Source organism: Rhineura floridana, chromosome 22, assembly GCF_030035675.1.
Source record: "Rhineura floridana isolate rRhiFlo1 chromosome 22, rRhiFlo1.hap2, whole genome shotgun sequence".
In the NCBI taxonomy this organism is placed as follows: Eukaryota; Metazoa; Chordata; class Lepidosauria; order Squamata; family Rhineuridae; genus Rhineura; species Rhineura floridana.
In genome coordinates, this window is record NC_084501.1 from 13,714,839 (window position 1) to 13,728,064 (window position 13,226).

The following is a 13,226-nucleotide window of genomic DNA, read 5'->3' on the forward strand; positions in this document are numbered from 1 at the left end:
AAAAAAAGTCTGCCTCTACAGCGTGTGCCATTACACCACCCTCTCCCTCAGCCACCAGCCCCGTTTCCAGGCGTCCTCCCTCCCTGCCTGGCAAGGATCTTCCCTCTGACATTATCTCAAGAGTCACCTTGACGAGGCGGGATGTCAGTCTCGCCATAACTGATGGGCCTTCTGCGGCAAGGGCCTGGCGCGCCCGTGAATATTCATGCCGCCCTCCTCCTCCTCCTCCGGCAGAGCGCCCCTTTGCCGGCCCACGCCCCGCTTTTGTCACGTAGGGGCTTAATGATACTTTTGGCAGCTTTTCCTACTTTGCTTTTAAAAGGAGGGGAATAACTAAAAAAAAAAGCTTTCCCATTATCGTCTCTGTGGGGGCTAGAGGGCCCACACTTTCTTTTGAAGGCTGCTCAAGTGCTTCAAACCTAAAGCAAATAAAAGCTCACGTTTCCCCCTCTAGAGAGGTATGATGATGATGATAATATTTTTAAAAATATATTAATCATCCTTCACACCATCCAGTGGTGAATTATTCTGGTGCACGCTTAAGACGGCATTGCTAATGCTGAAGGCGCATGCCATGTAATTGATGGCTTGGAAAGATATACCCAAATCAGAAGGCAGGCCTGCACTGGCAAGAGTCCACAGGCTGTAGCCTCAGGTGCCCACCGACGTAGAGCCATCTGTGCCCGTCTCCTTTATGTTTCCCATTTCTCGGCTACAATAGCGAGGTCTCTTTTGGTGCAGGAGCCGCCGCCGTGGAAAAGGGCTGCTGTGAGCCCTTCTGGGAGGGCTGTTCTCAAAAAGGTGGTTCGACGCACCAGCTGGGGTTGAGCTCAATGGCCCACCTCCTGAGCCCCTGCATGTTGGCCAGCGGCCTTCCCATGGTTGTTTTTAGGAACATACAATCATAGAATCGTAGAGTTGGAAGGGGCCTGTAAGGCCATCCAGTCCAACCCCCTGCTCAATGCAGGAATCCATCTTAAAGCATCCCCAACAGGTGTCTGTCCAGCTGCCTCTTGAATGCCTCGTGTTGAGAGAGCCCACCACCTCTCTAGGTCATTGGTTCCACTGTCATATGGCTCTAACAGTAAGTTTTTCCTGACGTTCAGCCGAAATCTGACTTCCTGCAACTTGAGCCCATTATTCTGTGTCCCTCTAGGGCAGCGTCTCTCTAGGGTTCCAGACAGCAATTGTTCCCAGCCCTACCTGGAGCCGCCAATGACAGAACCTGGGATATTCTGCATGCAAAGCTCTACCACTACTATGGCTCTTCCCCAGCAGGAAGCTGCCTCTTCTGCTGACTCAGACCATTGGTCTATTAGCTACACTGACTGGCAGCAGCTCTCCAGGGTTTCAGATGAGGGTTTATCTTCCAGCTCTACTTGGAGATACTCTATCGCTGAGTGAGGGCTCTTCCCCTTTGTTAGGCACTCCCTGTGTGGACAGAGTCAAAACCCGGCACAGAGAAAACCAGATTTTGCAATCTTCACAAATGATTTCTGATCTAATCGTGCACGTTTGTTTTTTAAAAATAATAATAATAATAAACAGCTTTCTTGGGACATTATGGCGCAATGCGTTGTAAGGATTAACAAGATAACATGGTGCCTTTTGAGCACTTTGCAGAAGCAGAAGCACCACTTTAGAAACGTTGTGATTTTGCTGAAGACCTACAGCCCAAACACCAGCTGGCGATTTCAAACGAGTATCAGCCTTCCTCCACTCTCCGGCTCTTAACCACGGACACTTCTCCTCTAGGTCTTCCTTTCTCTAGTTTTCCTTCCTCCTTTGCAAGTCGTCCTCCTGAACTTCTCGTTTCACTGGGCCACTCCCTCTTCCAGCCTTCCCTTCTTGGACAGCAGCTTCACCCGCCCGTTTCCGAGGTTATACTGACTCTAGAGGAGTCAGGATAGAGGCACGTTCAGCCAATGGCAACAGACAACTAAGAGCAAGGCTTGGACAATGGCAAATGTGCAACCCTTAGGGCAGGGGTCACCAAACTGGTGCCTGTAAAGGCCTTCAGTGGCGTGGCCAGCAGGTAGCCTAGACCGTGAGCTTTCATTTTTTTTAAAAAAAGTCTCCAGCCCTCCTAGAAAGAGAGTTATGGAGCAAAATGTGCAGGTAACCTTCTAAGCAACTTTTGTGAAAAGAACCAGCCTTGTTTAGGGCCAGCCTTGGGAGAAAAACAGAGTTCTTTTGCCTTTAACAGCTGCATGACAGGCAGAAATTCAACAGGTCAATCCTTTTCTAGTATAGAAATACAATTATGGGGAAAGCTTCACCATGACTGCTCTCTAATTTGGTGTTATGCCACACACCCCTTCGCAGCCACTGCGTGCTATGCCACGCCCCCAAGGCAGCCATTTTGTGACTGGCGCCCCCAGCACACTCTCAAAATTTGAAATGTGCTCTCTGGTCCAAAAAGGTTGGCCCCTTCTGTCTCTTCCTCTGTGACAGCGAGGCGCCGGGGCTGATCAATCAATGCCGATGCCTCCATCACCACCGCAAAGCACTTTCTGCACCTTACAATATAGATCTGCCTTCCTGTGTAAAGAGCAGAGATACGAGGAGTAGCTTAACTGTGCCTTCTCCTCCTCCCACTCATCCATCCCCATCCACAGAAAAGGGGCCTCGCTGGGCTACTCACTGCAACCAGGACAAGAGTTTTTGACACTGGAACATTTTTATTCGTGAGATTCGAGGTTCTGCTGCTCTCCAGCAGAGCCAGATACCAAAAAAATTAAACATCATGGAACAGTATTGGATGTAGCCATCTTATTCAAGAGAAAGTTGTAGAGATGGGAAAATTTTCTTCTGTGTTTAGGATGCGAGATTTATTTATTTATTTATTCTGTGTCCCTCTAGGGCAGCGTCTCTCTAGGGTTCCAGACAGCAATTGTTTCGGTGACCACTCCTACCGCCTACCCCAAATACCGGCACAAGAGGCCCAGTTTGCCCCCCAGGTCCTGTCGAAACTTGACATCGCCAGCAGGCTCCAGACTTGCAAAGCTGGGGAGAAGGCAGCTGGATGGTGTCTAGGTTTTATGGCCTGTTTGCCGAGTGCTCTCCCCCACCCCACGCCAATCCTCCTCGGGGGACTTCAAGGGCATCCTGGAGTTAGTGCTCCAGAGCATCTTCGGACTCTGGTTGGGCCAGCCACAGCCTGTAGCTTTCGGACTTGGGTTCCGAGAACTGTACCACTGACATGGGGACCCGGATGGTGTCAAGGCCGTTCACCTGCAAAACGCACAAGGAAGGCAGAGGTGGGCCAGGAGCCCAGGCGGCAGACCTGCTCCCTACAGGTAAGGCAATGGTGGTGGCAAGAGGAAGGGGGTAGGAGAGAGATGGCAAGGAGGCCATTTGCACAGCCCTGCTGAGACTAGGAATGCCTTTTCTCAGCTAACGGATGGTTTGCAAATTGTTGTAAACTGCCCAGAGAGCTTCGGCTATGGGGCGGTATACAAATGCAATAAACACATAATAAATACATAAATTTGCAAGCTGCAGCCCCCTTTGGGGCAGAGATGACTTCACCACGGTACTCCATGCTCTGGTAACTTCCAGGCTGGATTACTGCAATGCGCTCTATGCGGGGCTGCCTTTGAAGGTGACTCAGAAACTTCAACTGGTCCAAAATGCTGCAGGCAGATTACTGGATTCTGTTTAGAATTCATATAACAGAAACAAAAGGGAACAGCACCAAACAAAGGGCAGGATAGAGAGGCAAGCTCTGGTGCTGGAAGAAGTTTATTAAAAGCTCAAAGCTTCCAGCACCAGAGCTTGTCTCTCTATCCTGCCCCTAGAATTCATATAACCTGTTCTAAAACTGCTGCGTTGGTTGCCAGTTTGTTTCCGGGTCCAATTCAAGGTGATCACTGTAGTGTTTAACATCTCCTCCCCTACAGACCCTCTCGGGTGCTGAGATCAGGGAGTCATTCCACCACCCCCAGAAGTTTTTTTTGGGGGGGTGGCAGCCCAGGAAAGGGCATTCTCTGTGGCAGCTCCTAAATTGTGCAATTCCTTCACCTCTCCACCTGGCACCTTCCTTATACAGCTTTCGTTATATGCTGAATACACATCTCTTCACCCTCCCCTTACACCTTGTTGTTGTAATGTGCCTTCAAGCCGATTTCGACTTATGGCGACCCTATGAATCAGCGACCTCCAACAGCATCTGTTATAAACAACCCTGTTCAGATCTTGTAAGTTCAGGTCTGGTAAGTTCAGGGCTGTGGCTTCCTTTATGGAATCAATCCATCTCTTGTTTGGCCTTCCTCTTTTTCTACTCCCTGCTTTTCCCCCCAGCATTACTGTCTTTTCTAGTGAATCATGTCTTCTCATTACGTGTCCAAAGTATGATAACCTCAGCTTCATTGCCTGGCAGATATATTTTTAGGAACCTCCCCAGTCATGCACGTAAGTTGTTTTAAACCGTTTGTAATATTGTATTTTATATTGTTGTGACACGCCCTGGGACCTACTATTGATGGGCAAGTAATAAATTTAACAATAATAATACAAAATGTGAGATGTTTTTATAGGGCACCTTCTCCCCTGCACACTTCCCTGTGAATCAGTAACTACAGCATGGATCCTTAGCAGCGCCTTAGCCCTATTTGAGTGGCCGGCAGCCACACACTCTTTGCGCTAAACGAAAAGGAGTAAGACTTACCACAATTAACAGGGCCGGAACCAAACGGGTCAACAATGAGCACAGGGGAGGCGACCAACAGCCAGCTTAAAGTACTACACCTTACTGGGTAGACGCTCTGCCAATGTGTGCATGAATGACTGTGTCTATGCACACACCCACACACCATAATATTAATAATAAAAACTTTAGAGGAAACACAAATTGTGGCAGGGGGAAACTAAGGTCACTTATCAGCTTACATCGATCACACCAGTTTGTTGTTTGCACGATGCTCCTCAATATACACAGAGGAATAAGAAATCAGTTTCTATATTACATACAGAATAAGAAAATTCCCTGGATCAAACTGAGGGCCCATCCAGTTCAGCATTTCTGTTTCTAACAGTTGCTACTGGAAAGCTGCCCCCACGGGCATCCCCTGTCATCTGTAGGCTGCCTCTGGACACAGAGGCTCCATTATCTAATCACGTTGGGTAGCCCTCTCTTTTGCGATTAATCTGGATGTGTGTTGCTGGCACCATTTGCCCCATCTACTGGGACAGGCTTGATGCGAGTCCAAAGATGCCCTAATGGAAAATGCCCAGGGCTCTGTTAGGCTCTCCGGGCCCAAGGTGGTAAAGCTGGAAGGTGGCCTTACCGTAACTTCGCACCAATATTCTCCCAATTCTGTGATGGGCTCGTCTGGCAGCTTTAAGGTGTGCGGTGGCACCACGACCCCGAGCTGGAAGGAAGAGGACCCAGCGTTATCACGACAACCCACTACAAACAGGGCAGGGGGCACAGCGTTTGAGACACCTGCTTCCCCTATAGAAACAATCACTCTTCCCTCTTCCTTCTCCAAGGATACACAATACAGAAAGCTTATCCTAAGTGAGGAAGAGACGAACCCTTTGAAATGCTCTTAAGATCCAGTGTCTGCCTGTCCGCCCTCCCCCACCTTAATTAGGTCTCTCCCACGCACATCCTAGCTTTTGGCAACTTCAAAAACTTGTCACATAGCTTACATTTCTGTCTCCTTTCTGATCAGTGTGTGTGTGTGTGTGGCTGTCACACCCCTACTCTGGGTTTAGTCTTGTAATGGATCTCTCACACTGGCCCCAGCAAAGGTCTCTCATGACCCCACTACTAGGTGCCACCACCTCACACTCTGTAATGCAATACTGCCCTGAGTCTGTGCGTCTCCTCCTCAGATTGCTACGTAGTGTCTGGGTGCACTTGCAGGCCACAACTACCCTGTATTTTTCTGCCTTTAAAGATTACAGCCCTGGGTTGCTTTGGATACCTGCTACTATCCTTTCACCGATGCCACCATTGATAGGGTTCCCAGTTTTGGTGTTTGCTCTGCCCACCCTTCTGGTCTGTAATATCCCAACCAAGGACCAGGCAAGTTGTTAAACCAAAACTATTTATTTATTAACACAAAGAATAAACAGGATTACTTTAAGTTCAGTCAACATGTATGTGGTTGCATATAATAGTTTCCTCTTTATATATCTTAGTCCTAAAACCTGCCTCACTACCCGCCTAAACACAAATCCACCTCTCCAAAACCCAGAACCAACAACCAACTCCCTCTCCAACTCAGCCTCTCATTTATACCTTCAACCACCCAGACACTCAGCCAATCACAACTCAGCATTCTTCAACATTCTAACCCGTGTACTCTCCCCTCTCACTCACTCTACTTACCACAATTACCCTACAAAACTGACACTTACCATAATTACTGTACAACATTTACAGGGGCACCACAGTGGCCTTCTTAAGATTAGAGCTGATCGGCAGCATGGCCCTTTTTGGACCACATCTCCCATCAGCCCCAGCCAGCACAGACTCTTTTGGACCACATCTCCCATCAACCCCAGCCAGCATGGGGTATCAGTAGCTGGGGCTGCTGGGAGTTGTAGTCCAAAGCGTCTGGAGGATGCCAGGCCAGAGAAGGCTGCTATATAAGATGTAACCTAAGTCAGTAGTCCCTAGTCTTTTTCCCCACGGACCACGTGAATATTACTGATGGTCTTTGTGGACCACTTAATGATTTTTCTGCCTGTTATAGCTGTTGTGATGCGTTGTGCTAGACACTATATGGCATTTAATTGTATTTCTATTGCTTCTTCCATTTCTTATGCTGCGTTTTACTGCGTGACAATCTGCATTCCATAGAATTCAAACGGTAATGCAATGCAATATAAGGAATAAAAGAAACAAATAAATATACAATTAAAAATCAATATGAATATTTGGTGCGGGCATGTCGCGGGACCACCGGAATGACCAGCCATCCGTGGGCCACAGCCCGGAAATACATCAGGTAAGCCACCCGATTCCCTCCCAATCATGGCTGATGTGCACGAAACACAACTGTTAACAATGGCGGCACTCACGTTTCGGAGGAAGTGGCGGGCTACGATCGCATCGGTCAGCTGCCACTCATCGCAGTCATTCACTCCGATTTCCAGGGTACACTTTCGCAGAAACCGGACGGTCTAAAAGAAGGGGTGGAGAGGGAGTCACACCATGGAAATCCGTATAAAAAACAAGCCCACCAAAGAATTGCACTTACCTAACCCTGCGTTGAAGCTGGAAAAAAAAAGAGAGGAAAAAGAGCAACCCTGAACTAACCTACCAAATAAACCAAGAGAAATGTTAAAAGTACACAAAAGAGAGCCTGCCAGAATATCAACCATCTCGGACCCTGCAAACAGTAGACGAGGACTTCTTGGTGGGGGGACTGCCAACGGGGGCTGCCTGATAGGTGCTGACCTGTGGCACGGCCTTCTCAGTGGTGGTTTCCCCATTTGTGGAATTCCCTCCCTGGTGAGGTGCGCTTCTCCTCCTCATTATTGACTTTCAGAAGGAATCTAAAAACATCCCTGTTTACCCGGACATTTGATGGCCGAAAATTCACTGTTCCTGGCAACTCTGAGATTGAGAGAACATTTTTAATGTTTTCTAGAATGTTTTCAAATTGTTTTTAGAACACTTTCTTGAAAAAAAAAATACTGATGTGTTTCAGGCTCCTTCAAGAGGAAGGGTGGTATATAAATCAAATTATTATTGTTATTATTTATTAAATAATATAATAATACATACATACACTGCCCTTTTAACCTGTCCATAATAATAATAATAATAATAATAATAATAATAATAATAATAATAGACTGCCCTTTTAACCATGTCCTTTGGACCAGAATGCAGAGCTCTGAAGGACTGCAGAGGGTCCTGATCCAGTGGCAGACAGGGAGGAGAGGTAGGTAGATTGAAGTTCACAGGATGACAGCAATACAACACATTAGCCTTACACAAACACAGACGATATTTCATCAGCAACATTCTCCTAAGAACTCAGACCAAAGAGGCCAGCCTGTCAAGAGTGATCTGGAACCTGAACAAAGCTGGTAGATCAGTGATGGGGAACCGGCGACTCTCCAGGTGTTGCTGAACTACAACTCCCATCTTCATCATCACACACATGCCCCCTCCTTGCTCGCTAAATCTGTACTGGCTCACCTTTTCGCCAGTATGAGTCTGGAGTTTTGGCAGTTTCCCTTCCCGGCGTAACTAGGGGGCAAAAAAACGGAAGACAGGGTCACAGGAAGTAAAGAGCAGGACCCCGTCCATATTGCTCGAGGCTCAGACCAGCAACGCAAGATGGCCCATTTGCACATCTGTACATGACAGAAACGCATAAAATTATGCACCGCGAAGGAAGTAGAGGGAGGAGAGCCGCGCTGTCATAATTTTAATATGTGCAGGCGCCGCGCTGTGCATAATTTTAGTAGAGAGCGCGGCTTTCCTCCCTCTCGTAATATGAGAACTCAGGGGCCGCCTGACGAAGTTGGATGTTTAGGGGATGCAGGACGGACAAAGGACTTGTTCACACAGCTTGTAACTGAACTATGGAATTTGCTCCTGCGAGATGTAGTGACGGACACCAACTTGGAATGGGTTTAAAAGAGGATTAGACCACTCATAGAGGACGAGAAGGCTATCAACGGCTACTAGCCACAATGGCTATTGCTCTGCCTCCACGGTCAGAGGCAGGATGCCTCTGAATACCACCTGCTGGGAATCTCAAGTGAGAAGAATTGCTGTCGGGCTCTGGTCCCACTTGTGGGATTCCCATAAAGGGCATCTGGCTGGCCACTATGAAAACGGGATGCTGGACTAGGTGGCCCCCTTTGGCCTGAGCCAGCTGCAGCGCTCTGCTGATGTTCTTATGGAACCTCCATATCCAGAGGCAGTCGATCTATATCCCAAAGTTCCTAGCGGCATTTAGCCACTGTGAGAAGAGGACGCTGGGGAAGAGGGACCTTTGGCCAGATCTGGCTGCCGGGCTCACCTGATGTTCTTATGATACTCACCTGGTTTTCCTCCTCAAATATCTGCTTGTTTTCGGGTGAGGCGTAAACGGCTCTGTTCTTGAAAAGGAGCTCGTTACGACCGAAAGATCTGTGCACAAGGACGATGTCGCCACGGCTTCCCACATCTGCAAATAAGAAGTGTGGAATGTTTTGATCTGCAAAAGAAGGCAGGAACCCCCAAGCATGCCGAACATAACGAGGGCTGGGCGCACAACATGAAACCATGAAAGTACAGAATTCAGTATCTTGCAAATCCCAGCTTAATTTTAAAAAGTAAAATAAAGAGAGGTATGTGTGTGTGTGTAGACATTTCTAGCCACTTGCAACCTTTCTCAACCTGCTGCCCTGCAGTGGTTTGGGGCTACAACTCCCCCTAAAAATGGATACTTGGAATTTTTTAAGAGTACCGTCCTAAAATCCGCATGCACATGAAGGTGTGGTTCAGGAAGTTTAAACATAAATAACAAAACTTCTTGGTGCTGAATTTTAAACATATTGGGTGGGATTCAACGCTGGTCCTGCTCAGAGTAGACCGACTGAAATTAGTGGTCACTAATTAATTTCGATGGGTCTACTCTTGAGTAGGACTCAGTTCAATACAACTTTTTTTTTAAAGAAAGCATGGAATCCACAGACATGGAATCCACAGAGCTTAGTCTTCTCCTTGAGAAGCTAGTTTCCAAGGGCAGAGAATGTACTGTTTTTATGGAAGAGGATAAAAAATAGTTTGATGGTGCAACCTGGGCACAGGTTTAATGCCCCCCCATAAGAAGATAGTCTGTGAGGCCTAACTCCCAACCCTGCCCCCCAAACCAGTTATCCAATCATCTACACCTTCACACGTTCAGGCAAACTGGTGCATCCCCATCTGACGGCACCTCGCAAGCCGCCTTTGAACTCCCAACTCCCTAAGAACGGACCATGAGCAAAAGCACACCCGGGTACGTTAAACCGAATTAAGCGTCTCCAAGAAACGAGCTTGCGCTAGAGGGGAATGCTGCGAGATGCAGGAATCAGTGGGGGAACATACCATCCACAGTCTGGGTGAGGATGAGTTCCAGCGGTTTCTTTGGACTGTGCTTGGTGTCTTCCACCAAACAGAAGACCCGGAACCGGCGGTGCTTCACCCTAGGCTGGCGGCCTTCCTTGCTCAAGGGCACCTTCCACCAGCGCTCCACAATGCACGTTTCCTGAGCAGCGGAGACAGAGAACTTCAGAGGAAGTACCCACCCCTCACCTCTGTCTCTACATACCCCTCTTGGCCTGCCTCCTTCCCCTTCCCTTGTCTTTGGGAGAAGAGTGGCTGCTTTGCATGCAGCAGGTTGCAGGTTCAAACCCCGGCATCTCCAGGTAGGCCTGGGAATGCGCCCTGCTTGAAACTCTGGAGAGAAAAGCTTTTCTCTCTCTCTCTCACAACACTAGAACTCATGGGCCTCCGACGAAGCTGAACACTGGAAGACTCAGGACAGAGAAAAGGAAGGACTTCATGCAGCGCAGCTAAGCGTGGGATTCGTTCCCACAGAAAGCAGCGACAAAAAAGGCTTAGGCAAATACATGGAAATACAACGGCTACTGGCCACAGTGGCTAATGTTCTCCCTCTGCGGTCGGAGGCAGGATGCTTCTGAATAACACCAGTTGCGGGAGAGTTGTTGCGGCACTCAGGTCCTGCTTGCGGGCTTCCCCGAAGAGGCGGCTGGCTGGCCACTGTGGGAACAGGATTCCAGATGAGATGGGCCACTGGCCTGATCTAGCAGCCAGCCAGTTCCGAAGAGAGCCACCACCAATCAGTGTAGATCATACTGGGCTAGACAGACCAATGGTCTGATTTGGTAGAATCATAGAATAGTAGAGTTGGAAGTGGCCTATAAGGCCATCAAGTCCAACCCCCTGCGTAATGCAGGAAAGAAGCTGTATAAGACAGCTTCCTGTTGGGGAAGGGCTGCATCTCAGCGGCAAAGCATCTACTTTACATTTTAAGTAGAGATCTTACCCCAGTCTGCATCTGTGCTGGAATTGCTTTTTAATATATTTCTAAACCTTTTTTAATGTTAATCCTGCCCTTTGTCCCAGCGGGAGCCCAGGGTGGCAAATGAAAGCACTAAAAACACTCCCCCCCACTACAGTCTACTCTTAAAAGGAGCATATGCACAGATTGAAATACATATAAAAACGCCCCCCCCCCTGGAGATTCCCTCCCTCTTCTGCAGCCTCGCCGAGCTTCCCCATAACCAGTCCCCTCCCCCAGAGCAGCACCATCTCCCCCCAATCTACACTCCCTCCCATATATGTTCTCTCAACTACCCCCGAAAAGACAACACTCTTAAAGGCAGCATATGCATGCATGCATGCATGCATATACACAAACGCAAAACCCCAGATCGCCCCCATCTGCACTCCCCCCATATATTTTGTCTTAACTACTTCCTCCACAACTAGAGTCTGCTCTTAAAAGTTGCTATAATTATATTTAAGTACATATATATATATCCACACTCCCTTAGATATGCCCCCTCCCTCGCAGTCTTTCTGAACTGCCCCCCAAAAGCAACCCCAAAGCCCAGGCACCCCCTCCCCATATATTTTACCGCCACCACACACATTCCTCTACGGCGCATATATTTTGCCTTCCCCAGGGCGCCTCCTCTTCCCCCCTCACCAGTGGGGCCGAGAGGCGGAGACCTCGCTGCTGAGGTGGGGGGCCCTTCCCCGCCGCCGCCCCCAAGGCGACCCGCGCGGCCCGCTTCAGAAGCGCCACCGCCGCCAGCATCCTCCGCTCCCTCGTTCACGCACGCGCCTGACGGAGGCCCCGCCGAAGCCTCGGCTTTTCCTGGCTCCGCCCGCCTGGCGGGTCGACCGCGTGGCGGGCAACAATTGAGGGAGGAGCCGGGTGGAGTTGGCAGACACACACAAAAAGCAGCGTGGACTGTTGCTGTTTTCAGTCGCATCGTTTATCTGTTCCTTTTCTCCTTATGGCTTTTGTTTCCTCCAGACAACAGCACCCACCGCCAACCAAATTCTGGCGGGGTGCCTCTGAACATACACAGAGTGTGACGTTTCCTTTGACAGGCAAGCCCTGTATACACGGAGAAGCGGCCAACTAAATTTTAGTGAGGGTACGCCCACTGAAATCAATGGACCTAAGTTAGGCATGTCCATTCATTTCAATGGGTCTACTCTAAGCAGGACTAACAACTGGATACCACTCCGTGGCTGACTCAAAAGCAAGGCCCAGGAAGTGGGTGGAGGCGGTTGCAGCCTCCAATAAAGTCATGAAGTAGGACTCTACAGAGCATGCGCAGAGTGCATGCCTCTTCCCACAAGCCCAACAACAACAAAAAGTGGGGGGAAAAGACCAAAGGAAAAAGTCTCTGAGCATAGACAGCGTGTCTTTCTCTCTTTTACCCCCCCCAAAGGTTCTTTTAAAAGGATCAAGTGTGCACACATATTGAAATTGTTAAGATGCTTCTAAATAATTTTGTTTGTTTTAAGATATTTTGTTTTAAAGATGTTATTAATTGCTTTATCATTTGTTGTCTGCTGGCCTGGGCTCCTTCCATGAGGAAACGCAGGATATAAAATAAACAGTGCCTCCGAGTGTACACAGAGTGCTCCCCCAAAGAGAACTAGATTTCTTTTTTAAAGGATAAAAAGGCAAAGGTGTCTCTGATCGTTTACACAGAAACATACAAACGGAATAAAAGATTATTTGAAAAGGACCTAAGGACAAAGTGCTTTCACACACATACAGAGTACTCCTCCAAGTCCCAGTGTTTAAAACAGTTCCTCTGAGCTTGTACAGAGTGTACAGGACAGAAAGCAACACTTTTTTAAATGTGAAAGGCGTACCATTGAGTGCACAGAAAGTTCCTCCACTTCCAAATACAATTATCCCTCTCCAATTCTTGCGCGTATGCCTACCATAACTTCTAGCTGGCTTTCACTTTCATTAAGCACTATCTATCAATCAGTTAGTAGTAGTAATAGTAAAAATAATGTTATTAATTGCATTTCACATAAGTCTCAAGGCAATTAATAGTGATTAATCAGTTCAAAATTGCAGTTTGAAAAACAATCCTTTTTTAAACTGCAAGCATAGGACTGCGGCCAGATTTGATTTTCGTACAGCAACTACAGGGCGATGAAGAAGAAATCTCATTATGCTACACATCAGATTTCTACTTGGCTTGATCGTGGTTTCATTACTGCA

General features: G+C 48.1%; 1 protein-coding gene across 4 annotated transcripts; it reads right to left on the minus strand.

The window, feature by feature from the left end:
* Positions 1–1,550: 1,550 nt before the first annotated feature.
* On the minus strand, positions 1,551–12,244 carry MRPL9 (mitochondrial ribosomal protein L9). Of its 4 annotated transcripts, none has more exons than XM_061606450.1 (8): positions 11,676–12,244; positions 10,596–10,723; positions 10,049–10,208; positions 9,019–9,143; positions 8,165–8,215; positions 7,036–7,137; positions 5,289–5,372; positions 1,551–1,892 (listed from the first exon to the last, which is right to left on the minus strand). In XM_061606450.1, the coding sequence occupies exons 1-8, from the start codon at positions 11,962–11,964 to the stop codon at positions 1,815–1,817; spliced, it is 1,017 nt and encodes a 338-aa protein (XP_061462434.1). In that variant the 5' UTR covers positions 11,965–12,244; the 3' UTR covers positions 1,551–1,814. The 4 variants fall into 4 exon arrangements, with proteins under 4 accessions (XP_061462434.1, XP_061462433.1, XP_061462436.1 ...); XM_061606449.1 differs by lacking the exon at positions 1,551–1,892 and adding an exon at positions 2,662–3,234 and having other exon boundaries at positions 11,676–12,239; XM_061606452.1 differs by lacking the exons at positions 1,551–1,892; positions 10,596–10,723 and adding an exon at positions 2,662–3,234 and having other exon boundaries at positions 11,676–11,880.
* Between the last annotated feature and the right edge of the window lie 982 nt (positions 12,245–13,226).